Source organism: Astatotilapia calliptera, chromosome 10, assembly GCF_900246225.1.
Source record: "Astatotilapia calliptera chromosome 10, fAstCal1.2, whole genome shotgun sequence".
Classification (NCBI taxonomy): Eukaryota; Metazoa; Chordata; class Actinopteri; order Cichliformes; family Cichlidae; genus Astatotilapia; species Astatotilapia calliptera.
The window spans coordinates 14402074-14427714 of NC_039311.1; the positions used below are offsets into that span (position 1 = coordinate 14402074).

At 40.9% G+C, this 25641-nt stretch overlaps 1 protein-coding gene across 5 annotated transcripts in view; it reads left to right on the top strand.

The window, feature by feature from the left end:
• nrg2a (neuregulin 2a) overlaps positions 1-25641 on the top strand; it is a 78981-nt gene that overhangs the window by 40275 nt on the left and 13065 nt on the right. For 3 of the 5 annotated variants that reach the window (XM_026182111.1, XM_026182112.1, XM_026182113.1), the window contains exon 4: positions 21071-21191. In XM_026182111.1, coding sequence (XP_026037896.1) covers positions 21071-21191 — 121 coding nt within the window. Of the gene's footprint in view, positions 1-21070; positions 21192-25379; positions 25457-25641 lie in introns of all 5 variants that reach the window. The other 2 variants (XM_026182116.1, XM_026182114.1) reach the window with 1 other exon arrangement.

Sequence of the window (25641 nt, forward strand, 5' to 3'; positions counted from 1 at the left end):
TCAGAAACTGTTGGATGTGCTTGAGGAAATCCAACTTCCTCCACTGAGATCACCCGGCTTTTCTGTTTGTAGACCACTGAGTAATGGCGCAAGACTTTGATACTGTGCAGGCATGAGCATGCGACGTGAATGAAGTCAGCGCAGATAGTGATTGTTTAATCAAACCTCTCGTGCGTGACGGCATATTTTTATTCACGCTATTCCGAGTGAGAGATTTCCTAGTTTACAACATCCACATATTCACTATTTTTGAAGAATGAGTGACTTAAAAAGTAAGGTTCCTCGTGCCACACCAGTGGAGATGTTCTTGTTATTGCTGACCTTCCAACTAGGTGATTTCTGTACTCATCCCACGCTGATGGAGGTGTAAATGGTGGGGAAAAGGAGGGGGATTGGAGTTTATCCATCACACCCTGTCCTTGGGCGCACTCAGGGCACAATAATCACCTCCACCTTCTTGTTTTGCATTTGTCAAGGCCACCTTTTAGAGCTATTGTTTACAGTTAACAGACTTAAGCTGAGCTTCATTATTAGAGCCTTTTCAGATAAAGAAAGGACCCATTGTGTTTGGAAACACGGAGATTCTCAGGGGTTTCAGCATGCAAGTTTGATTTCCAGCAAACAATTGCGCCGAAAAGAAGTCCTCCGTATTGTGTTTAAATGGGGCTTAATATTGTATCTTTAATATTGCATATAAAAGGCTTCATTTGAGATTCACAGACAGATTGTGTGACTCTCACTATATTGCTTGTCATGAGATTTGGCTCTTCTCCAGTGCAGTGATATATTCCTTTGCACTTATGTGCATTTAATATTTAAAGGGTCAGTGATGCAATACATACTGCGCTAACATTTATGAAAAATTAATTCGATAAACAGTAGTCAGTTTAATGGCAAGTAAATAAGAAAGGTCAGATCGTGCTTGAGACCCTAGGAACCCCTGGTGGTAGCACCTGTTTGATCGAGCTTGCGAACATGTGACTGGCGGCACATGAAACTGTATATGATGACCTTAGCAGACGAAAAGAGCTGGTAATGCAGCAATATCAAAGGTAATATGATATCACAAAGCAATGAACATGTGGGCTGAGATGTACAGTAGCCACAATGGATAAAACATGACCGAACACCCGACAGTTCCAACTTAAAGCTAAGCATCTGCATGTGTCAAAGCTGAGGTTAAAGCATACTTCTTCATTGAATCTCAAGTCATCCTTTTCACAGTTTTGTCGCTCTTTTGTCTTTGTGTAAAAGCATCTTTGTGTTCTCTTTGTGTTGTTATCTGTCGACACTTTGTCATTTCCTTAAATCACTCCTGGATATTCCAACAATGGCATCACTGTATGTCCTTTCATGTGCTACGATCACTAGATGTCTGTCTCTGTGTGTTTTGTTTTTGTGTGTGATTGGGAGTGTGTGTTTGTGTGAATGTGTTTGTTCATGGTTCAATAAAAAAAAAAAAGTCCCATTGTGTTACAACAGCACGTCTCGTTCTGTCATGCTTCGGGGGAGAAGGCAAGACAGGGCGAATCAGGGGTGATATGTCCATAGGCAGTGGGAGTGCTTAACTGAAAATACATATGGTATTAAAAGGAATTGGAAGCAAGCAGGGCATGTTGCTTTGATTAACATGCTGGTCTTGTGAAAGGCTGATATTAGCAGATGCAGATAAAAAAAAAAATGATGCATTGCATGTTGCAGGGAGTCTCTGTGAAATGTATTTCCCTCCTCCCCAAAAAATGTACTGTGTGATTTTGATTGAGATGCAGAGAACATGCAATCTGTTTAGACCGAGAGCTGTTTTCATTGTGAGGTCATAAGAGAAATGGCCATTGTGTTAAAGGGCTGCAGTGGAGTATGCTCGCCTGCTGCAGTATGTTGCAGAAGCAGCATGTAGCCGCAGTATTATCTGTGTATGTGTGCCTTCCAGGGAGGGAGAGCGAGGGGAGGGGGTGCAGATGTAGATGGACAGAGTGAGCTAAAGAAGAAGATAGCGTGGATAAAGGAAGGAGGGCGGGTTGTGGGGAGGGGGAGCAAAATGAGGGAATGCATGACAGAAAGCAGACAAAGACATTAGGGTAGAGGGCAAGAGGGAGATACAGCCAGTGGAAAAGAGAGGCAGACAGTGAGGGAGAGAAAAGTATGAAGAGGAAGACATGAGTCCGCTCTGTTGCAGAGGAGGGTTTCACACCCATTTTAGAATGCAGTTACTGCTCTCCAGCTTTTGTCCTGAGCACCTCCGTACTGTACCTGACATCTAGATTCAGGGTGTCTTTCCTCCTTGCCTGTGGTGTGTCTCTAACAGTATCTGGCATGCAAACAAGCCAACACTTCTTGAACTTATTAAGGAGAAGACAGAAAGTGAAATCCGTAGAGCATAGATAATAAAGTCAAATAGCAGCTCAGCACGAGAGCGTCATTCGAGCGCTCGCACTTGGATACAGTGTGCGCCGGGCTTTGCCTGCCTGCTTGTCTGTTCTGGTGAACAGACACTTCGGGAAACCAGCACTCAGCTCCACCACATGGTGAACACAGGCCACCACAACCCATCTTTATCTCAGCGGCTCACAGTAACTCCCGCACCTCATTCTTTGCCAGTTGTGTGTTATACATTAATATGTTTTAAAGTAAATGAAAGGACCTTTTCAAACGTTTTCAAAAAGCTTTTGTGGATCACCACAAAGGTTTTAATCGGAAGACGCTACGGTACCACACTTAACAAAACATTTTTTTCAACCCGTCTTTATTGGTACAGTGTTTGACTTGATATGCAAAGTAGCAGGTACAGAAGGAGTGCCAGGATATGACGCATTCTCCTGAGGTGTCGCCAAAGTTAAAAGCTATTGTTCTGTTCAGTTCAAATTATTCTTAGGAGAACCGCTTCCACTTGCCATAGAAGGAAAAAGCAGTCTGTATATATTCCCATATTACACAGAACAGCTGGTCATGACTCATCACAAACCATATCAATATAAGACAAATATAAGACCTGTGTAATCTCGAGTCGAGATGTGGACCATGGCGTAGAAACTGCTGTGAGCAGAACCTTCCCTCAAACTGAACCCCTTTATGCATTTGGAGGCATGCAGCACATTGTGGCTTCACGCCAGCCTTGCAGTTTGCCAATAACATTGATTGATTGGACTTGTGTGGGGATTTTAGTCATGTCTTTTTGTTAGGGCAGCAGAAGAGAAACACACACCGATTAAGTGCCAGTTACTGTACAGTTATTCAGCACAGATGGTCGGAGGTTCTGCTGAGTTGAGTGTTTAAGTTGCTCGTTATCAATGTCTTAAGTCCCATTTAATACTTTCTCCTTCTCTTTGGCTCCGTTTTAGCTTCCTGGGAATTTTGAAACATTAGTTTAATCTGCGGACCAGTTTTTGCATACTTTTGTGAGGCCACATGTTTTATTATTTGTGTTTGCGCCAACTTTGGCTTTCTGACAAAATGCACAACAGTGTGCAGCATATGAGCAACTGTGCACTTCCTGGTGCTTTGGAATATCATGTATCCTTTAAACAGTCTCGGTGACAATTGCTGTCTTTTTGAGCATGATGCTTTCCGCCTTATGCCCAACCCCCAGTGCCAGGGACCATTTGTTGTCCATGTGGTCTGACCTCTACCCTGTAATCAGTTTGGCATGGTGAAACCTGCTGGCATACTGCCGAACAGTGTTGTATATCATCCGCTGTTTTCCATAGGGCCAGCATGAAGGAGCAACACTAGTCAAAGTTTGCTCAGCTCCACGTGGCTTCAGATTAAGGCGTCCCATTATCCTACAGGCTGCTGTGTTGTGATAAGCGCTTGTGAGACAGCCATTTGTGTCTGCAGGCTGCAGGTCACATCCTTGGGGGGTGCTGTGCGCAGCTCCGCTGAGAGAGTGTGTGAGCGTCCAGGAATGTGTTGATGGAAATCACAGCTGAACGTACGATTCCTCCAACCTCAACAGTCCTGCTGAGGCCCACCAGCAACAATTTTGCGCACGCACGCACGCACACACGCATGCACGCACGCATGCACAATGCCCCTCAGCCCCTACCCCTTCCTCAACCCCACACACATATAAATGTGCGTAAATGTTTTGCGTGTTTTCGCTTCTCATTTTGAAATCAAATACTTGCATTCCTGCTGTCAAAAAGAGGGGAAAAAAGCTGTTGGCAATCTCAAAAACTCTTAATAACTTAAACAATTGAGCAAGCAAACGAGAACTAAGCTTAAGCTTAATTTACAATTTGTTGCATTGTTAAAGGCTCAAGAACTCGAGCAATTACACCCCAGTCATCCTGCATCTGACCTCAAGTCAGTACAGAAGGCTACATTTACTCCGTCACATTTGCTGTTGCACATAATTCACCTGCAGAAAATATGCTAATATATAAATTATAGATTTGTTGTGATTATATGAAAAAGCTCCTGATTGGTTGTTATTTGAACTTAGCTAAAACGGACAACAAGACCAAATATGGAAAATAAACCGATAGCCCTTATTCACATTCAGTGTTAAAGCTTGGTGATGATACAAAACATTGATCAAAGTCTATCAAAGAGAAAGGTTTACGATGCGTTTAGAAAGCCATTCCTTGGAACCGAAGGCCAAAATTTTCCCGAGTTGTAAAACAACTTTATAAGTTACAGAAGACATGATTAACACAAAGCAATAAACACGAAACCGAGAAAAAAAAGCTTTTTCTGTTTTCTTCCAGTAAGTTAATATGTTCTACGTAAGTGAATCATTACAGTAAGTACCTCTTTGCACTGGATAAACAACAACTTCCTTCACTCCTTCCATGTCTTTCGATGGTCAACTGAGTAAAAGCAAAACTTACTCAATCCTACTACGCAAGCGAAAAGATAAACTCATCTCTAGTGACGCTAAAGGATGTTAGTTGTGGCCTCGGATGAATGTGGAGTATCTGTAAGTCGGTCAATTGTATTGATTGCTGCGGGTAAAGCTACAACCATGTCTGCAGGAAACGGGCCTTCACATCTGCCAAGCTCTCTGTATTTACAGGCCACTGGAGAACAGCTTGTCAGGTTCTGTGGATCAAGCTGCTCGGCTATTAGTCATACCCACTTTTTTAAAACTATCCAGGAGTCCGGGGGTCTGGACAGGCGTGTCTCTGAGGTGGCCATCTGATTGTGCCAGAATCTCCACAATATCAAGATCAGGTCCAGGGCTCTGTACAGCAAAGAGCATGTTGTAATCTAACATATAGCGGCAAACACATTGCCTTATAGAAGACTGCTGTGGTTTTAAAACGCTGCTGAATGTTTGATTTCTTCGATGAACACAAACGGAAGGAAACGATCCTGATCTTGACCATTTGGAAGTAAAACGACAAACTTTCTGAAGTCGTGCTTGCCATTGTCTACAGTTTTGCGTGCAGCAGCCTGCAGGCAAATTTACAAAAGCCGTTAATCCAGACATATAAAAAGAATCGGGATCTGCATTTCCTCTCTTTCACGTGTTAAGAAACCTGTTTTATCAAATGAAACCAGATTGTTTGTTTTGCTGTCTGACATTACGACTTGACTTATGACAGCTCGAGTGAGTCACTTGTTTTCTTATTGCACTCACAGAATCATCATTTCATCTACGCTGCGGTTTGTTTTTGTTTATTGTTAAAGACTTTTTGTATTAGTGGACAGCATCCGGTGTGGTGAGAAGTTCCAGACTAAGCGGAAGCGTTTACGTCGCGAGAGGATGAACACACTCTGCATCATCTAGTGATCAGAACACAGCTCGTGTTATGAATGGATGAGTGCATACGTACGGCAGTGGAGGACTCGAACGCTGCTTCCAGTAACATCCAAATGAAGCAGAAATCAAAGGGAAAGAATAATTTATCATGACTATCAAGAAAATTCTTGGAAACGATGCCATCATTCTTTTGCTGATCTTTTGGCACCTTCTGCACAACATGCATACCTGAGCCCAACCACAGCAACCACTGTGAGGCACATCTGTAAATACTGCCTCAGATCTTAGAGTATATCGATTTTAACCAATGTTTGGGGGCTTCTCCTGAAGTTAATCTGACAGAAGACAAGTTACGTTTCGCACCTAAAACATAAATCAGCTCCCTAATCTGTCAGTAATTCATTGCTTTTTGACAGGGACTGTGAGTTATTGGCTTTCATATGTACTACGTGCTAATGTCCTGGAGAAGAGGCAGCTGTTGGATCCTAACATCAGAATCTGTGAAAAATGAGTCAAATATGTTAAAGAAAACACTTTCTAAAAGTCCCTCGATGGATTATTATATTTTGCTTGATCTGTCACTTCACTTTAATCCCCTCCGATCCAGGACGATAAGTGGACGTCCTCACTCAGATCTTTGAAAAAACAACTAAGTTATAAAAAATCCAAACACATCAGACTTCTGAGAATGTCCGGTAATCTCACTGTGTTATGCGGGACAGTTAAGCCGTTAGTGTGAATGAGTGAGGATATTGCTATGTGTGAGGAAGGAAGCAGCTGTTACACTTGAAAAGCTGAGTGATGTGAGCAGGTGACACAAGGTTTTCGCTGTGTGCAGGGCTTTGTTAACTCTTCCAGTACCCTGGGACCAAACCTATCTGAGCCTTAATTTGATAGCATAATAAAAGAATCTCTTTCAGCCCTCCTCAGCTGTGCTGGTGGTCTTTTTTCCCCCTGATGGAGACCCCAACTGTGCAGGGTGACTGGGCGCCGTCTTCTTCTTTCTTGACAAATCACTAAGAAGCACCTCGGAGGAGAAGCGATTGTCTAAAAATGATGAATTTCATCATAAGGGCCTGGATGTGCCGACAGAGTAATGACATTAAGTTGCCTTAAGATGTGTTCATTCGCATTAAAACAAAGTCCCTGCTCCTACTCTTACCTGGCATGTTTCAGAATGGGGTCAGACTAATTCAGGGGTGTCTTCTGTTCTCTTTAAAATTCTCTTTGAGTACAAGAGGAACATATATTTACCATTCCGTTGCGTAAAGCTCAGAGTAACAGTACTATAGTTTAGTTGCCACAGCTGTCTTTAATCTTAAACCTCCCATTACTCCATCGTGCTGCTTCCTTTTGTTGGACACTCGGCAACTGTATTCATCGTGTGTGTGTGTCAGGGTGAGTAAGTTCTTTTACCGGGGACTCTGTATGAGTAGTGGGTACAGCAATAGTGTCATCAGCGTTGAAGCCATTTCCTCCTAAGTGTGTAGGTGTAAACAGAAAATGCCTCTCTTTAGTCAATGACACACTCACAGTGAACTCATCGTTAGTATACAGAGGGCAGCCTAAAACAAAACACACTTGCTGCGTTGCCTGTTTTCAGGACATACAGCAGGTGTGGGTGGTGTGTGTGCATGTGTGTTTATGACCGAAGGAGGGCTGCTGTGTGCTTTCAGGCTTTCGGGGAATAACCGAGGGAAAACCTTTAGTCCTAACAGCTGGCCACTACTGTAGCTGTGAGTACAAGACCCAAATATGGAGCTGTGGTATATGTCTTCTATATCTGGTACAAGGTCGCAAAGGCAGGCCTACCTTGGAAAAGAGGGCCAGCTGTTGAAGGTGAAGGCAAAGGAGCATATGGATATCTCACACTCTGTCCTTTTAAAGCTTTACCTAATGTATTTTTTATAGTTGACATCAGATTGATCATCTGAAATTGTGGCCACTTCCAGCATTTATGACTCATAATAAATATTAGATGGAATTTCTGTTTGTGGAACACGTTTAAGTATATCGATTTGATCGGTGATTATTTTTCATCGAGCGCCTTTCAATCCGCTACTTAAAACTTTATAAACACTTCACAGCAAAATCAGTCTCGCTTCATTACAAATAATTTCATTTGTTTTGTTCTAACATGTTAGCTTCGAGTTGTAAATCTGCTTTTTTCCCCCAACTTAGCTATCGGAGTCGCTGCCTGTCGGGTTTAAATAAAAGATGTCAGTGACTCTAAAGTGGAGATGCAGTGTGCCCTAAAGCCCTGTGGTGTTTTCTTGTTTGTTTGTTTGTTTGTTTGTTTGTTTTTTTGTTACCACAGGTTTTTTTCCCCCCGATTTGAATCTTTGTCCACCGAGTCCTCGCTGCAGTAAATTCACAGTGACGCTGAAAGCTTTCTAAAGAGTTAGCCCGTTGCTCTTCCTCACCTTTTGATGCTCATTTGTGACCACTGTAGCCATGGCTACAGGCTGGAAAACTCAAGGATGTGGTAAACAACAGCTTCTCAGCCCAGAGTTGAAAAAGTGAAAGCCACTGGCATCCCCACACTTGGATTGTGAAAGTGTCTCGAACGCCACCCTGACTCTGATCTGAGCTGCCCATGAGAGAATACCTTTGTCCTTAACCGCGGCGCGGAAAACCCCTCGTGCTGCCCTGTTGCCAGCTGCACACACACTGGTGCCCGCCAGTGACCATAACAGCGCCCGTTTGTACACCATTCGCACACCATACCCTGTCTTTCCTAAGAGCTCTTCGCTCCCTCGCAGTGCGTGAGCAGCTGTTGTGCAATCACATACTATGTCGCGCTTTGATTTGACTTCAGCGCTGAGATGATTGAGGCAGGCAAGACCAGGCAAATCAGCTATGTGACTGAAAAATGGTAATAGGAGACAAGAATATAAAAGAAGACACACTGGTTGTGGCAGTGGCAGTCTTGCTGAGAGTGGGTGGTAGATTAATGTTCCTGGCAGGCTCCATTTTGTTCATTTCTAAACATTCCCGTTTCGTACTGAAGGAGTTTGAATTGTGGATAAATTTCCTTTGAAAAAAAGCTTTAAGTGCATCGCCATTCATAATGGGCTCTTTCTTGCGTCTTACCTACAGTAAATAGTAATTTAATTCCTCTTTGGACCTTTGACATGAAATCTCTTGCTTATTTTATACTTTGTGCAAAATGCTGGAAGGCACAGATGCTTGATATTACCACTGACTGGGTGTGGCCATATTGTATGTGTGGAAGTAGCATGCTTGGTTTTTGTTGGTTTTGGCAAGCTGAAATATTTTCCACCTAATGATCCTGTCAACAAGCCCTCTTTTCTCGTTCTCTGCTCTCATCTTCCCTGCACTACTTCTGTATCCATCGCTCTTTGTCCTTCTCATGTGTCTCTTGTTTTCTTTCATTGCTCCTACATTTGTCTGGGCTTGAGCTCCTGTCAAAATATGTTGTGGCTCCAAAGCTGAGCGTGAAAACACGTATTGTATGCATTTTTTTATTTATTTAAATAGACACTTTTTTTATTTTTAATTGCTAACTTTTATAAATATTTGTTCAAGCAGCAGATCTTTATTGTAGCATTTGTGAGGTCCAGACATTTATCTTACTTTCTAGGCTCATTTGTCTCCGGTCGCACCTTCTTTAAAAGTGTAATGCTGCTATTCAGTACAGCCCACAATATAAATAGCTAAACTCTGCAAATATTTTTTCTTCTTCTCCTCATTCATTTTGTTAAACCTCACTGGACATTCTCTGTTGCCACATCAGACACGGCTGTCAACAGCTTTATATTTAATCAAAGCCACACTTCCCAGTTTGCTCCTTTGTACCTCTTCTTATCTGTTTATCTTATTTATCCGTTTTCTTTGGATGGGATCGTCTTTGCAGAAGAGCAGAAAGGAACAAAATGCAGTGTACACATGTGTAGCAAGAATGCTCACAAAATGAACAGGTCTCGAGTATTAAGATAAAAGATCTCGGTTCTAGCTGTAACAGGAGACACGTCAGGCATTCCCTACCAAGAGTTGGGAGGTTAGGGGGCACTCAGTACTTTTTTTTTTCTGGTACATAAAACTGAGTTGTGGAAAAGCCTGTCTGGGTGGCAGAGCTATTGCAGAGACCACCCTCTTTACGTCTCTGCTGAAGGCTCTGTACATTTGCATTTATCACTCTCTCTTCTGATTTTTATGGTCTGGCTCGAAGGTTTCCTCCCTCTTTAGATTGTGATGAAGATTTACATTATTTGGATTTATATTTAGGTTGTTACGTTTGCAATGATAACACGCTCGTCCATTGTAATGGTTGTTAAGCTGCAGAAAATTAGTGGTTTTTGCACCTTCACCTCCTTTATTTGCGTTGCTTTGCTGCAGAAATGTCAGAGATGAATCTCCGCACCTGTTCTTGCTCAATGACATATTTCCAAATAGGCTAGATAATTTATACTGCTCATCTTGATAACACTTTTTTTAAGAGTGAAAACAAGAAATTCATAACCAAGTCCAGATGGATCTGGTCTTGTCTTTTTCCCTGCACTGAATCTGATTCTGTCTCGCATTTTTAGAGGCCTTACTGTTCATCTACAGTGCTGAGGTGAAAAAGATTAGGCTAAGCTGAAGTAAATTATCAGCATTCGCCATAAATTGCAGGGACGTGTGTGTAACTTCACCGCGGGCCTGTTGAAAATGTATTTCATTACACAATTCAGTGTTTTGGGGCCGGGCTGTGAGGTGCAGCGCAGGGCTAGGATTCAGTATGAGCGCATTTCTGCTTGCTGCATATGCACAGGGTGCCTCGAGAGGACAAAACTGTGCAAAAGGGACCTCTCTTTTCATTTTTACGATTTTCCTTGAATCCTTTGGAGAGCGTGGAAAGACAGGCATGTTTATGAAGGTTTCCAGATGGTCCGCCTTGCACCCCCAGCTTTTCTTTTCAGTTCTTGAGCCATGAAGGATTAATCAAAGTCAGTGGTAAGGGCTGATGGCTAAACACTGTGGCTCTCACTAACCCAGAGGAAACCTCTGTTCAACTTACTTCAAGTCAAATTCAGCCCCTGGGCTACAGTACTGAGGAAAGTTGAAACCCAAGGTTAAAAACCAAGCACACTTAACGAAACCTTGGCTACACGAGTGCAGATAAACAAACTCTGCCCCCAATTCTGTTTAGCGGAGCAGCTGATGTCCTCCTCAGGTTAAAGGAATCTGTATTGCGTCCAGCAAGGAGTCAGCCTTAATGAATACACCTGAACTCTGGTCCCCTTTGAGAGGCGGGGAGGGGGATTGCGTAGCGTGACTGGAGACAGACAACACCATATGGCACGAAAGGCAAGAAAATGCAGCAGAACAAACTCATGAACTTTAAGTCATTTGGACTTTGGTATTTATGGATTCTCTGTAGAGATTAATTATCCGAGTTCCCTTTTGTTCTGTTTTTAGTCAAATGCATTTCAGCGATTCAGTGCTTTATCCTGCACAAGAAGGCTAAAAAGGATTTCTGATTGCTGTGATCAGACAAAGTTTTTGCCTTTTTAGAAACCATTTTTAGCTTCATCACTATCTCCTGACAGATGCAGATGAAAGCGGCGAGCTGAAAAAAAGGACGACAGCTCGAAACAAGAAAAGCCAAAAATAAATAAATAAGATAAAATCACAAAATCTGAGTTATAACAAAACTGTTCATTTCTGGATAAGACGACTCTATTTTTGTTAATAGAGCTACCCGCTGTTGTGCTTCTGTTAATTATCACTTCAGACACTGGAGAAAACAACCCTTCAGTTGACAGGAATAACTGGAGCTTGTGGAACAGAGGGGCTTTTTATTTATTTATTATTTTTGTTAGTAGTTAATGAAACAGATTGCTTGAGTAACACCGTGTCTTTCTATAAAAAAAAAAAAAAATACAAAAATATATTACTGATGTCAATTTTCTTTAATAAGCACATGCAAAGGCACTAGCACTCTAACCCAGCTGAACAGCTGCGCTGCATGGCAGTGATGAACACATACAGCCTTCGTGACACATGTTATTATTCCAAATGTCAACAAAAATTGCAGTGGTTTGTTCGCCGCAGTCGCGCTCGATGATTAGAGGTGAGTCCACCGCAGATCATCCTTTGTCATTCGGTGCTGTTCGCACACCATAAAACTGTAACCTGAACCCATGTAATTATTTTATCACTGAATATGTGCAAGATTGTGAGGATCATTTTTAGTCCACACAAACAGAACGCTCTTCAGAGGTCAGAGAGATGAATGATGCAAAACTGATGTGATTTATTGCAACTAAACAATGAAACCCTCAGAAAAAAAGGAGAAGAACAAAAGCCAGTGAGGATTATGAAGCATTTCAGTCCTTTTAGATACAGCGACTGAGATAAGACTGTACTCCATACGTCTTATCTCAGGATGACAGTATGCAACAGTAATTAAATCTGTTATGAGTCCATAAACATAAAGATCAAGCTTTGAATTATTGCTTTCTAGTTGGTGGTCTGACCAGTTATCCAGTCCATTCATCTTTTCTGCTTATCCCATTCTGGGTCACAGTGGGTTTGGAGCCTATTCCAGCTGTCGCAGGGTGAGAGGTGGGGTACACCCTGTACGGGTTGCCAGTCTGTTGCAGAGCTGTCGTATAGAGACAGACAGCAATTCACATTCAGATTCACACCAGCAGCCATTCTGCAATCCCCAATTAACGTTTTGATGCATGCTCTATTGGAATCACCAATCATCCTAACTGCATGCATGTCTTTGGACTGTTTGAGCAAGCCAGAGAGAAACCGTGCGAGCACAGGGAGAGCATGGAAACTCGGATTCAAACCAGGACCACTGCTCCACTGTGCTGGCCCCAACTGACTCGGGGGAAAAAAAAGGCTTTTCTGCGTGATATTGTTAAGTAGTAAAAGAAAAAGATTATCTTCTCATATCAAAGGAAACCATTTGGAGCGTTTGCAGTTGTATTGCAGTTCTTTGAAGAATAACTCAGTCTGTTACCAGACCAGTTATCTCCTCTCATTTACAGAAATGTATTCCTAAAAAGTCAAAAACGTTGTACTTATGCTAACTATATTTCAGTAGTACAGCGATTTCAAACACTTTTTTTTCTTTAATCTGCATCACACACCCTTAAATGAGATGTTCTCTGTTGTTTAAATGTGTATCTCTAACCAAGTCAATAAATTGTTAGGTCTTGTCATGAGTTTTAATCTCATGTAAACATGTGGTGCAGCCTGAGTAAACACTCTATTGGCTGAAGTAGATCTTAGAAAGAAAACATTGCTCTTGTTTCATCTCTGGAACCGAGTCTGCATGTACCATTTCCTTGTATGGGTTTCCCATTAAGTCAGATAACCATCACCTGCAATATTTTTGTGGTAGTCTTTTTATTTTTTTTCCCCCCTCATTTTATTTTCCCTGCTGCACTTGATGTACGTCCTTCCTGAAATTGTGGCGTTGGCGTGACGTGACCCGAGCCTTTTCTTGTAAACATATCGAGGTGGAGCAGACAACGAGACTGCTTCAAAGGCGTGTGTGTGCGCCCGCGTGCGTGTGACTGGATGGTCGTTTACTGTATTAATGCAATGTTTCTTCATAGTAGAGTGCCGAAAGTTTTATTTGTTATAGGAACATTTAAATCATGTGTTTCCAACTCTGGGAGGAAGGTCAAAAACATTTCAACTACAGCATATTTAAGTCTTCACCCTTCATCTGTACCATACCTTAAATGTTATGGTTATGAATATGAATATAGATATTGCAGGAATATAAATATATATACAATTTTATATATGTTATATAAACTAAGGAGCTTGGAAAGAAAAAGTGACTGGGCTTCTTTAAGTTTCTTGAAGACGTTTCACGTCTCATCTAAAAGGCTTCTTCAGTTCTAAAGCTAAATATTGGAGAGTCCCAAGTATTTAAGCCCTAGTGGGAGTTGTCCCTTAAGAGGGTCGTTATCCACTATTGTTCATGTTCCTCATCACATGAGCCAAGGTGTGAAAAAGGGAGTGGGTCATTATCATCAGAGGTTTCGGGTGAAACCATGGAGAGCCTTACCTACTGAGATCAACTGACACAAGATGTGAGTGGGTGTTAAAAACTGGATTGTGAGCGGCAGATGGTGTTGTAAACCTCCACCTCTGTTCTTCTTTCACTTCTCTTTCAAACCGCCCGTCTTCTCTGTCCAAAACATTAGTATCCTCGAAAGAGTGACCTTTATCCTTTAGATGCAGGTGTACAGCTGAGTCTTGTCCCGTCGAGGTGGCTCTTCTATGTTGTGCCATGCATTTATGACGTGGCTGTTTGGTCTCTCCAACGTAGAGGTCTGAGCATTTCTCACTGCACTTCACAGCATATAGTATGTTGTTTAGTTTGTGTTTGGGAGTTATGTCTTTGGGATGAACCAGTTTTTGTCTGAGCTGTGGCTGGTTGTTTCTCTGATAAACCTGCTACATAAAGGATGACAAATTGGTGTCTGACCTTCTTTACTGTGCATCTCTGCAAATTTGATGAAAGCCCAGTTGGGATAACTACATGTTTTAAGAGTTTTCTTTGCATGTGTGTGTTCCTTTTCTTGATTACTCCAAGTTTTTGTTCCAGAGGGTGATTGGAGTTAAAGAGTAGGTACTGGTCCATGTGTGTGGGCTTCTGGTAAACCTCAGTGTTAAGGTTTCCATTTTCCTCAATGCTCACAGCACAGTCCAGAAATGGCTGTTATCCTTTGTATCTTCTCTTTTGAACTTTATGTTTTTATCCACTGATTTGATGCGAAGAATTAAGGATTCTACTTTTTGGGTTTCGATTTTGATCCAGGTGTCATCCAAGTATCTGTACCAGTGGCTAGGTGCTGTCCCTTTGAAAAAGCCAAGAGCTTTATTTCCCACTTCCTCCATGTAAAGGCTGGGGACACTGGGGAACACTCATGTTTTTGTCTGTAGAAACCCTCTTTGTATTTAAAATATGTGGTGGTAAGGCAGAGATCGCTATCTTTTAAGAGAAGAGAGAGACCACATCAAAGGACACAATGGTTTCATTTGGATCCAGTGTACTTTTCTGAACCTTGTTGGCAAAGTAGGGGGAGTTTTTGATGTGATGGGGTGTGTTCCCCACAAGAGGATGGTGACGAGGTGCTTGGAAATGTTGTAGGTGGCTGGGTGGGACTCCAGGGTATAACAGGGTATAGCATCCCTGGGTACAGACAGTGGTACGTAGTAGGGCTGCACGATTAATCGTTAGAAAATCGCGATCTCGATTCATACTTATGTGCAATCTCATTTCCAAATGACAACGATTTAAAAAAGAAAAAGAAAAAAGAAAAAAAAAGACGACGATTGTACCGCATTTTGATCCGGGACGTAATCTGCATGAAAACAAGCGCTCACTCTTCCTGCTCAACAAATGACAAGGGCGGAGCCTTATACCACGTGATACAGAAGCTGTGCGGTGTGATGCTAAAATTAGCAGGGAAAAAACAACGGAGAGCACGTCAGGGATGACGAGAAAGTGACAGGAGAAAATCCTTCCGGTCAACCACCCAAACATCAATAACGGGAACCTTATACAGCGCTTCCCTATACCCGTCGAACTTCCGCAGGCACAAAGAAATTACGGAGGCTATCACTTATCACCTGACCAAAGATATGGCTCCCATCAACACTGTGCAAAACGAGGGATTTAGGAAAATGATCAACACCCTAGACAAACGCTACACAGTGCCGTCCCGCAACTATTTTTCTATTGTTGCACTACCTGCTCTATACACGCAGTGTCGAGCAACGGTGGAGACGGAATTTCAAGCAGTACAACATTTTGCGGCAACAACAAAACGTGAGACATTTGTTGTTTTTATGTTTATTTATTGTTTTTATGTTCAGTCTCAATTGTTACGAAGTTGATGTGCAGTTAATAAGTGCAATAAATATTTATACTGGAAAAGAAAATCGTGAGAGAATCGTGATCTCAATTCTAAGCCAAAAAATCGTGATTCTCATTTTATGCAAAATCGTGCAGCCCTAGGTAGAGTGGTCAATGGCTTTATCATTTTTTCAAGTTGTTTTGGCAACTGATGACTTTCTTTTTGTAGTTACTTGGGGGGTCTCATCTTAAGGCTTCATTGGTGTTGTTGTCATGCCTTGGCACATGTGATGAGACACATGATCAATAGTGGGTCAACAACCCTAAAGGACTAAAACCCGTGACTCTCGACCATTTGGTCTTAAAACTGAAGAAGCTTCTCGGATGAAAGTGAAGCATCTTCAAGAAACTTAAAGAGGTTCAGTAGCTGTTTTTCCAAGCTCCTTAGATTACCATGGCCTGGATGACTGAGAACCTACACAGACATATGTTATATAAAATGTTTTACTCCAGGTGCATTCAATTTCTCTTAAAATATAAATATCTATTTTATTGACAGAAGGCATGATGATGGGAATAACCAAACAGTTTGGTTTTGCAAAAAAACAAACAAAAAAAAACTATAGCTTGCTGGGCGCAAAGCTAGCCTTCAGCATTTCAGGGTTTTTAGATATTTTACTGCAGCTCAGCAGGGTTTTTACACATGCTTTTGTCAAGTTTACAAGTTTATCATAAACCCTAAAGTGCACGAACCTATGATTTATAGATGCATCAGTTCAGGTCCTGTGTGTTGGCCTTTAACTGCCGTAAACCTTTAAATCTGACACAATTTAAAACACTGAGTCTCCTATTGGTGTTTTCAAGTTTTTAGTCTGCCTCTGAAATTAATTGTATGTTTCCTATTTAGGCCGTCCTGCTCACAAGCTTAAACCATAACTGTTATGAAAATAATACGGATAGTGAGGTTTTTGTAATTTTACACATGATCATTTTACTTTGTATCTCGAATGCCGTAAACATCAACAACTGTTTTATTATACGCTTCTGCTGACGGTGTATATGTGTATGCTTTTTTAGTAAGAATTCCTAAGCTTTCTGTACACAGTGTGCAAAAACTGGAACTTTTTCTTCACTTTTCTTAAAGCAGAGGGTCTGCTATGTGGGAGTAACTGGAAGACACAAAGGAAAGAAGGGAGGACAGCAGGGAAAAGGAGTAGGGGAGGATAAAACTGGGACACTGTGCTACATCATAGATGTTGATGACTGAAAACCAATAGTAATGTTAATGTTAGGATAACTGCAATCTTTGAAGCCCACTGAAAGCAGTGCTTGAATCCTGCTAAAATATGTAAAGTGACCTTTTTCTTAAGAAATCATCAATTCCTCCATGCCAGTAGGAGTATGTTTATATAGATCATTTATTAAAGTTATACAAATAATACTTTTATATGATTCATTTAAATTCATTTTAAACATTTGGCAGAGAATAGATTCAGTAAAATAGAAGTAGATAGTTTTCTGAAAGTGGGATCAACTCCAGGAATTATTTTTTTTGCCAAATTGTTAAGTCATCATTAAACACTTTCATTGTTTTGATATATTTAATGAATCGTTGCAGCGATATTAGCGTGTAATTTCCTTCAGTCAGTTGGATTTGCTGTTCTTCTCACTGTATGGAGTGTAAATTGTGGTCTGCAGGAATTTTTCTGCTCCTCTAGGAAGCCCCTTAATATTGCAGGTGGTGTTTGTTGTTTAGGTAAATGAACCTTGTCGGCTGAGGAGATGTGTGGTCTCCACCTGCAAGCATTCAGCTGTATGGCAATAAAAATATAAGCCCCATGCTACAGCTGTCCAGATTTAAAGCCTCTTCGCAAACTGTAGCTATTTATCAAGTTTAATCCAAAACAGGGATTTTGGATATATTGTTTAAATGCCCTCATTCCAGTTAGCTTACACAGGGCTGATCTTCACTTTGAACATTTTATAACAAGGAGTACAGCTAAGAAAATAGCGCCTTTACCCGTACCAGTATACCTTATTTTGGTTTATTTGGGTTTTTTTTAAGTCATTTATTTCTGTATAAAAATAATGTGATCTTAACAAATATAGGTTTCAGTTAGTTAAAATGTATCTAGCAGCCCTATTAGACAAAAAATATGTGTAATTTTGAGATTTTGCATCTGACTCTTTTTATGTGAAACAGCTCAACTAAGTGCAGGAAGTTGTTTTTTCACTTTTCACTTTTTCATTGAAAATGATGACAAAGAGGGAAAAAAGGTGACTACTGTGGAACTAATTTGGTATGACCAGTAGCAAAATAAACATTGACAGCAGAACTTGTCCACGGTTCAGATATAGGCCTTGATCTTTCCTATGTGAAGTCTGCATGTTCTCCACCTCCCCGTGTGGGTCATCTGTTTTCCACCCGCAGTCCACCCACATGCACGCCAGGTGGACCGTAGATTATCTGTGACTACGAGTATCGTGGCGTCCACCCGTCCTGTGGAGACTGATGATCTGTCTACGACGCTCCTCTGATTTCCACTGGTGCATTCTGGGAAAGGTTGCAGCCTTGTGCAGCTTGTTTGTCCACATGTTCCTGCACAGGTTTTGCACTTGAATCCTGCACGAAGTTTCCATTTTGAGCGTGGGAGGTTTTTTTGGTTTTTTTAAAAAAGGGTTTGCCCGACAGCTTTTTCTGATTTTTTTTCCCCTCTTTTTTTAATGAAGTGTTTTACGAACCAGTCCTCCAAGTGAGACATCAGGTGATGAAGTGGTTCTGATCAATGGGTAAACCTGGAAATATTTTAGGAATATTTGGACCTATGATAATAAATAGGTGTGGTGTTGTCTTGGGAGCATTACTTTTTTTTAAGGAATTTTGGCAGAACAGCGTGACATCGTAAATTTACCGTAGTAAAATTTTACCTCTAAAATGAAATGCTAGGTATAAATAACACCTTTTATCGACTTATCTCATCGCGATTTAACCAAGTGGATTTATGTCTTTGTTTGTTCATTGAATGGATGGATGTTGTACTTTATTCACAAAGTAATTTTTGCCCAGCAATGACACGCTATTAGATATATTTTGGTATACTGCATGTGTAAAGAACAAAACATTTTTTGGTTATATAGTGTTCTGATTTATTCGTGCTCTTCACTCATACTGGCAATGACGCACAGACTGATGTCATTTGTTTGCTTCTCTATCCTAATAAGCATGGGAATTAACCTCTAATGTAGTAGCCAAACCAGAGGTGAGCTTCTGCAGTAAGCAACGCACTTCTCCAGCCGGAGGGTATAGTATGTCTTTACGGAAAACAGCCAATCTGGCATGTGAAGAAGAACGTTTTCACGGGACTCTATGTACTAGATTAGATTAGATTAGATTAGATTAGATTAGATAGAACTTTATTAATCCCTCGGGTGGGTTCCTCTGGGAAATTCGATTTCCAAAAAAGCACAGCACCGACAGAAGTTACAGAGTTACAGAATATTATATATATATACACACACACACACACACACACACACACACACACACACACACACACATATATATAAATACAGAGACAATATAAATAAAATATACGAAGGGGATAAATAGAATAAATAGGAATAAAAAAATAAAAAATAAAAATACAAGTGAATTGCACATTTCAAGTATTGAGGTCTATTGCACTGTTGACTATTTACAAAAGTATTGCACAAGGTATTGCACAGTGAGGTGAAGAGGCACTACAGCTTAGTTGTTCCCCCCTCCTTTGTCCTCCTGTTTCCCCTCCCTCTCCCCTCCAGAGAGGAGTTAAACAGTTTGATGGCGTGTGGGACAAAGGAGTTTTTAAGTCTGTTAGTTCTTGTCTTGGGGAGAAGCAACCTGTCACTGAACAGACTCTTCTGGTTGTTAATGGCCGTGTGCAGAGGATGCCTGGCATTGTCCATAATGTCCATCAGTTTCTTTAATGTCCTTTTCTCTGCCACTGTCACCAGAGTGTCCAGCTTCATGCCGACCACAGAGCTAGCCCTCCTGATCAGACTATGTACGCCCTATTGCTTTGTTCAGCATTAAGAAGATATATAGCAGCCAGGTGCTGCTAGTCAATTGAACATGATTAATTGATGTTCAGTTAATGTGTGAGCACCTGTATAAAAGCAGATGTTTTGGAAGTTTGCTAGTTGCTAATGTTAACAGTAAGCTATAATCTTCCTAGAAGCAAATGTCCCAGCAAATACTTCAGAAGAACAGACTGTGCAATGTTTAGAGAGATTGGAAAAAATCCAAAACTAGATCTCAGACTCCAAACCTGAGTTGGCATGTTAACTGGTTAAGTTCATGGCAGTACAATACACACACACACACACACACACACACACCTCATACGCACTGTCACTGGTGGACCATGACCACCTCTATGTATCGGTGTTCTAGACTAAATGTGAAGCCATCTGTCTGACAGCTAAAGCTTGGCAGAAAGTGGGTTTTGCAATAAGACAATAATCCCAAGCACAGCAGCAATTCTGCAACAGAACGGCTAAAAAAGGACAAGAATCAAGATGCTACAGTGACCTAGTCAGACCAAGTTCAGACCTTCACGCGATTGAGATGCAGAATGACGTGAGAGACTGATAGAGGCTGGGATGAAAAGTATAAAAGTATAGGATGCAATTAATTCAAGGTATTGCTGCTAAAGATGTTTCTACAAGCTTCTGAATCAGGGAGTGTGCTTAGTTTTCACAGGACTGACATTACTTACAGTAAACCCAGTGGCTATGCTTGATAAAATGAGTGTCAGGCTGCTGAAGCCAATATATTGTCAGTGTAAAACTCTTACCAGCCGAAGACTTCTCTATGCCTAACAGCCACATTCTCCCAAGGTACTAACATCGTCTGACAGCAGGTACACAATTTCCATCACATGTCAGTATCTGACATGTGAGGTGCACTCCACCCTTCTCAAGCCCAATCCTGCCACAGTGAACCTTTCTCAGCACTCTCATTCCTCTAAACATCCCTATTTTGATTCCGATGAGCAGACTTCATCCCAAACAGATATCTGTTCAATGGGGGGGATTAAGTGCAGATACATGACATTTCAGGCCACTCCAAGGACCTGAGTCGAGGCATAAACACCTCCTACGCTACTTCAGGGAAATATTTATCTTTGCTCATAGAACTTGTTGAGATAATGTCAACACTCCTTTTGAGAAACAATTACATTTGTACATGAAAGACTAAGAGTCCTTGTGGAATTACAAGTGTGGCATTTAAGTAACTCTTTAAGAAAAACTAGAGATACACACATAAAAGTCATATTAGTCTTGCAGAGATACAAGAAAAACTAACAAATTTTTATTAAATGAAAATCCTCTTCATGTTCATTTATCATGACGTTTCCTTGTTTTGACTGCAAATTATTGTTTATTCATCTGGCTGTGGCTATAAAGGAAATAAAGCTGACGTTATAAAGGATCCACTGGGTCAGCTGGAGGTAATTTGTCATTTTCTTCTCTGTGTTTTTTCTCAGTGACCACAACGCTATCTCCAGGCTCAGGCCATGCCAGAAAATGCAACGACACAGAGAGAGCCTACTGTGTGAATGGCGGCGACTGTTACTTCTTCCATGGTATAAATCAGCTTTCCTGCAAGTGAGTAATCTCTTCTATCCTTTTCTTTTCAAGTATTTTTCTTCTTGGCCGTTGTTGTTTGACAGATGTTTTGTCCCACAGTCCAAATTAGAGGCTCTTTTACGGCATCTTGACTTTGATAATCATCTTCAGCTATCTAACTACAAGTTTTTACCTTGCTTTTTGTTTTTGTGGTATAGCTCGATTCCCCTTCCTTCTTTCAGCAGCAGCAGCGACGCATCACAGGAATATGCTGCCAGTTTGTCTAACTACCCACCTGTTGTGTATTTTAACACTAATAATGGAGTGAGGCGATGGTGTGCTCATCCTTTTAAGTCATGTTTAGTGTACAGGAGGGCCGCACATTAAAAGGCTTTTCAAAATGTCATGAGTCACTGGTTTAGTCGCGAGCAAATATTTATGCCTGTTAGAGGCCCCCAATGAGGTAAATAGAATCATTGCTTACATTTGGCAAAGGGGATCAAGACCTGTGTGTAAAGTGCGTTGGAGGAACCATGCATCTTAGCTTTTCAGGAGGAAAACAGGTTGACATTATCACGGAAACAACCTTTTTTTTCTTTGACATTTACATGTGAGTTTGTGTTAGCCTCGAAATCAACATTATTTGGGACCATGTGCACGAGAGGTTAAGCTAAACAAGTGGTTTTCTTTGTAGAGGACTAACAGTTTTTGTTGTTTTTTAAAAATTTATTTTAAGAGATGAAACAACCACTTTCTTGATTAGTCATTTAGTAATCAGAAAAACGCCCTGCAACTACTTGCATTAACTATTACTCATTTTTAGTCATAAAAGCCAGATGTTCACTGGTTTTAGATTTGGGAATGACTATTGGCTGGTTATCTGCTGCTATTTTAAAATAAAATCATTGATTTTGGGCTGTAGATCAAACAAAACAAGCAATTTCAAAACCGTTCCTTTGGAAACTGTGACTGTTATTTAGAGTTTCTTACATTTATTGGACCCAAATACAGTTGTATTCAGAATTTTATTTACACTCAATATGGGCATGAACGTCATGGTAATTTTGGCTTTTAATGATTTAGTTGAACAACATACATCTTTCATGACTTTAAAAACAAATATTTGGTGCACAAGTTTAAATTTATGTAAGATTTTCACTACCTTTCCTACGTACATTTGGTTAAATGTACATTAGAAAGTTACACCTCAATCAGACACTTTTGGTAGCAGTTAACAACCTGGATTAATTCTGTCTGGATATTTGACCACTCTTCTTGGCAGAATTGGTAGAGTTTGTTTAAAGTGGTTGGTTTCCTGGCACAGGCCCAACTTTTAACTTCACTTTTTGATGTGTCTGTGGGATCATTTTCTTGTTGGAACATGCAACTGTCTACACGTTTCAACTGTCTAGCTGTTGATCTAAGGTGAAGGTAGCAGGTAGTCCTACTTCTATATTATTCCATTCACTTTGTGTAATCTACCACTGCCACTGGTGAGTGCATGTAAACCTTTGAGCACAGCTGTATGTATTAGTTAATCAAAAGGAAAAAAAATAGGTTACCTTAGTTGTAAAAATCAGTTAAACCTTATTGTGTAGTTACAAAACAAATGACATCTGCTTGCATTGTTGTCAGATATTCTGATGTATTTTCTCTTCAACCATATGCTAACATAATCCTTTTGGCTGATTTGATATAGAGCTGAAACACTAGCAAGGCTTTCTGTGCCCAGTTGGCCGCAGGAAGAATGCTCGACGAGCAAGCAGGACATGGCTGCAACAGCCGTTCAATACGCTGTGTACAAATTGGAGGCAGCAATAACTCAATTGCTGCAGCTAATTCACTCACGGCTGGGGCATGGGTCCAGAAAAGTTGGATAATGCAGTGGTGAAGGCCTGCAGGGATTTGTTGCCCCACAGCCATCTCATTCAATATAGGCCAGGCTTCAGTGGGTATTACTCTCTGGCTAAACAAGTCCTGCAGACAGCTAGTCCTACTTTTATTCCCAGCTCCTTCACTTTCAGATAGAAACTTTTAGGTTGAGGTAAGGTGATGTGATAAGGTGAAATGATGTGAAGAGTGTTGAAAGTTGAAACCTGCTGTTATTTTCATGCAAAGCATGCATAATGTGCAGAAAAAAGAACTGTATTTGTTAGTTGTGTACATTCAGTCAGGACCACTGCAGCCAAAAAGGGAAAATAATTATTTCCATCTGCAGGACTCTGGCGTGCAGAAGATTATTAGTATGGCTCTAATCTGGGACTTTTCTACACTTTTAGTTGCTTACAAGGAAGGTGAAAGCAACTTAAATAGGTACCTCATATGAAATTTGATGATTGAACATGCAAGAATATCAGCTTAAGCATAAGGTGAAAAAAGCTGGCAGTGAGATCTTCTGATGTGCTTGGATTGCAAGCCAATCTTGACATTGTGGCTTCCCTCAACTAATTATGTGCTTGTTATATTTTTGAATCAGCTGAAACGGCTCGAATAAAGGTGCTCAAAATTTGACTGAGATGGTTTTAAATCGGGCGTATACTCCACAGGTCTCACAGATCTCCTGGGTAATGCTCGTTACAGATACCTGATTTTTTTTTTCTGTCTTTCAGTTTGCTTCCTACTGTCTGACCAGCGGTCCAAATCCAACAAAATTACGTTTATAATGATTCAAAACAAGGAAAAGCAGCAAACCATCAGAGACACAGTGATTAGAAGTTTTACTATTATGTAATAAATTGACTGTTTCAGTTCTATACATGATGATACAAGTACAATGAAAGTTGTTGAACAGAAGTGTCTTCCTAAGAGAACGATAGTTATCACTTCTTTATGGAACTTATTAGAAGGGTAATGAGTTGAGAAAGTTCAGTGTATCTACAGTTTGTAGAACATTTTCATAAACATTGCAAAGTGTTTGTTTTCCTCCTGAAAGTTACATGTTTATTTTCTGCACCTCTGTGGTCATTTGCACCCCGTGACAGTTTATTTCCTTCATCTTTCAGCCAAGTTTCCTCGACCTAGGTGGCGCAATTCCCCCCCCCCCCCCCCCCACCCCAGTTAAACACCATCACTCAGGATGAGTAACTCATTGCCGAATATTTATGGTGCTCCCAGGAGGCACTGTGTGGACCCAGTAAATCACATTTGTTGGATCAGTGGTCTAGTTGTGGCTCTGGGTAGATTGTTGGTGGCCCTGAAAAGACCAACTTCTCATCCAAATTGAGATTATAATGAGGAAATGTGGTTTAACCCAACGCTCCTGATGGTGATGATAGTCTGTCCTCAGTAACAAAAACCTAACGCAGCCACACATTTGAAACTTTGGTCTTGACGCTGACTTCAAAGAACAGCTGAACACATCCTCGCGTGTTTACCAAGAAACATTTACATATTCTTTTTTTTTTCCTTTCCAAGCTGGAAATTAAAATTTGGGATTTTATTTCCTTATTTCCTGATCTGACTGCTTTAACACTCTGTGCTCTGGTATCAGTTATAAAACAGTCACGTTTGCAGGTTATGGATACATCCACAAGGATTCCAACAGGCTCCAAGAGAAAGAGAAACATTTCCCAACTTTCAGCTCTGTTTCACTGCTTTCCAAGGAATGATTTATTGATTACCTATAAAACATTGCCTGGTTTATCCCAAGCTACATTCTTATTCTCCATACACTCATGAAAATTGCTCTTCTCTCATCCCATAGACAGAGTTCAGAAAGCCATGGGACTGTCAGTATCCTGAATCACATTTATCTCTTTTTATAAAAGCCCATATTATTATTATTATATGTCATTATATATGTTTTTTTTGGTTCTTTCTCTTTTCTTCTTCTTTTTTAATTCCGCTGCCAAGATGAGAGCCCAGGCTGAAGTATATTTTTACCCTTTTTTGTTTGTCAGTGTGTCTGTAAGGGGGGGGGGAGCTGCTAGCTTATCAGAGAGATGCAGCATCTGCTAAGCATTACATTTTTGTGCAGATTGAGATCAATTTAAAACTGCGAAATTGGGCACGTTCATCAGCAGAGGATGCCCTCCTTGCTTTGTTTGCACTTTACTGTGAGTTTGGTAGCAGTTTTTTTGTTGTTGCTGTTACTTGTTTTGTTGTGTGTTTAAACATGCTGTGACATTTTGCAGAAATGTGTGTGAAGGGATTCAAGCCCCTGAAATCAACCTCACTCTCTGTGTGTTTTTTTTTCCTTTTCCATAACACTTGTCTGCTCCTTCCCAGATGTCCGGATGGATACTTCGGCCCTCGATGCTTACAGACTGAGCCACTGCGGGTGTACATGCCCAATCCTTTCAAAAGTATGTTCAAATGATATGAGCAGCTGACAACAGAGACACAGTTGTCACTGGATTACCTCTGTGGACTCTTGCTGCCCTCCTCATCCCCCCCCCCCCCCCCCACTCCCCACCCCCCCCACCAGATCTCTTCCTCTTTCTCCTCCTCTTCCTCCTTCTCAGGTCAACACGCATTGAGCTGTGCACTA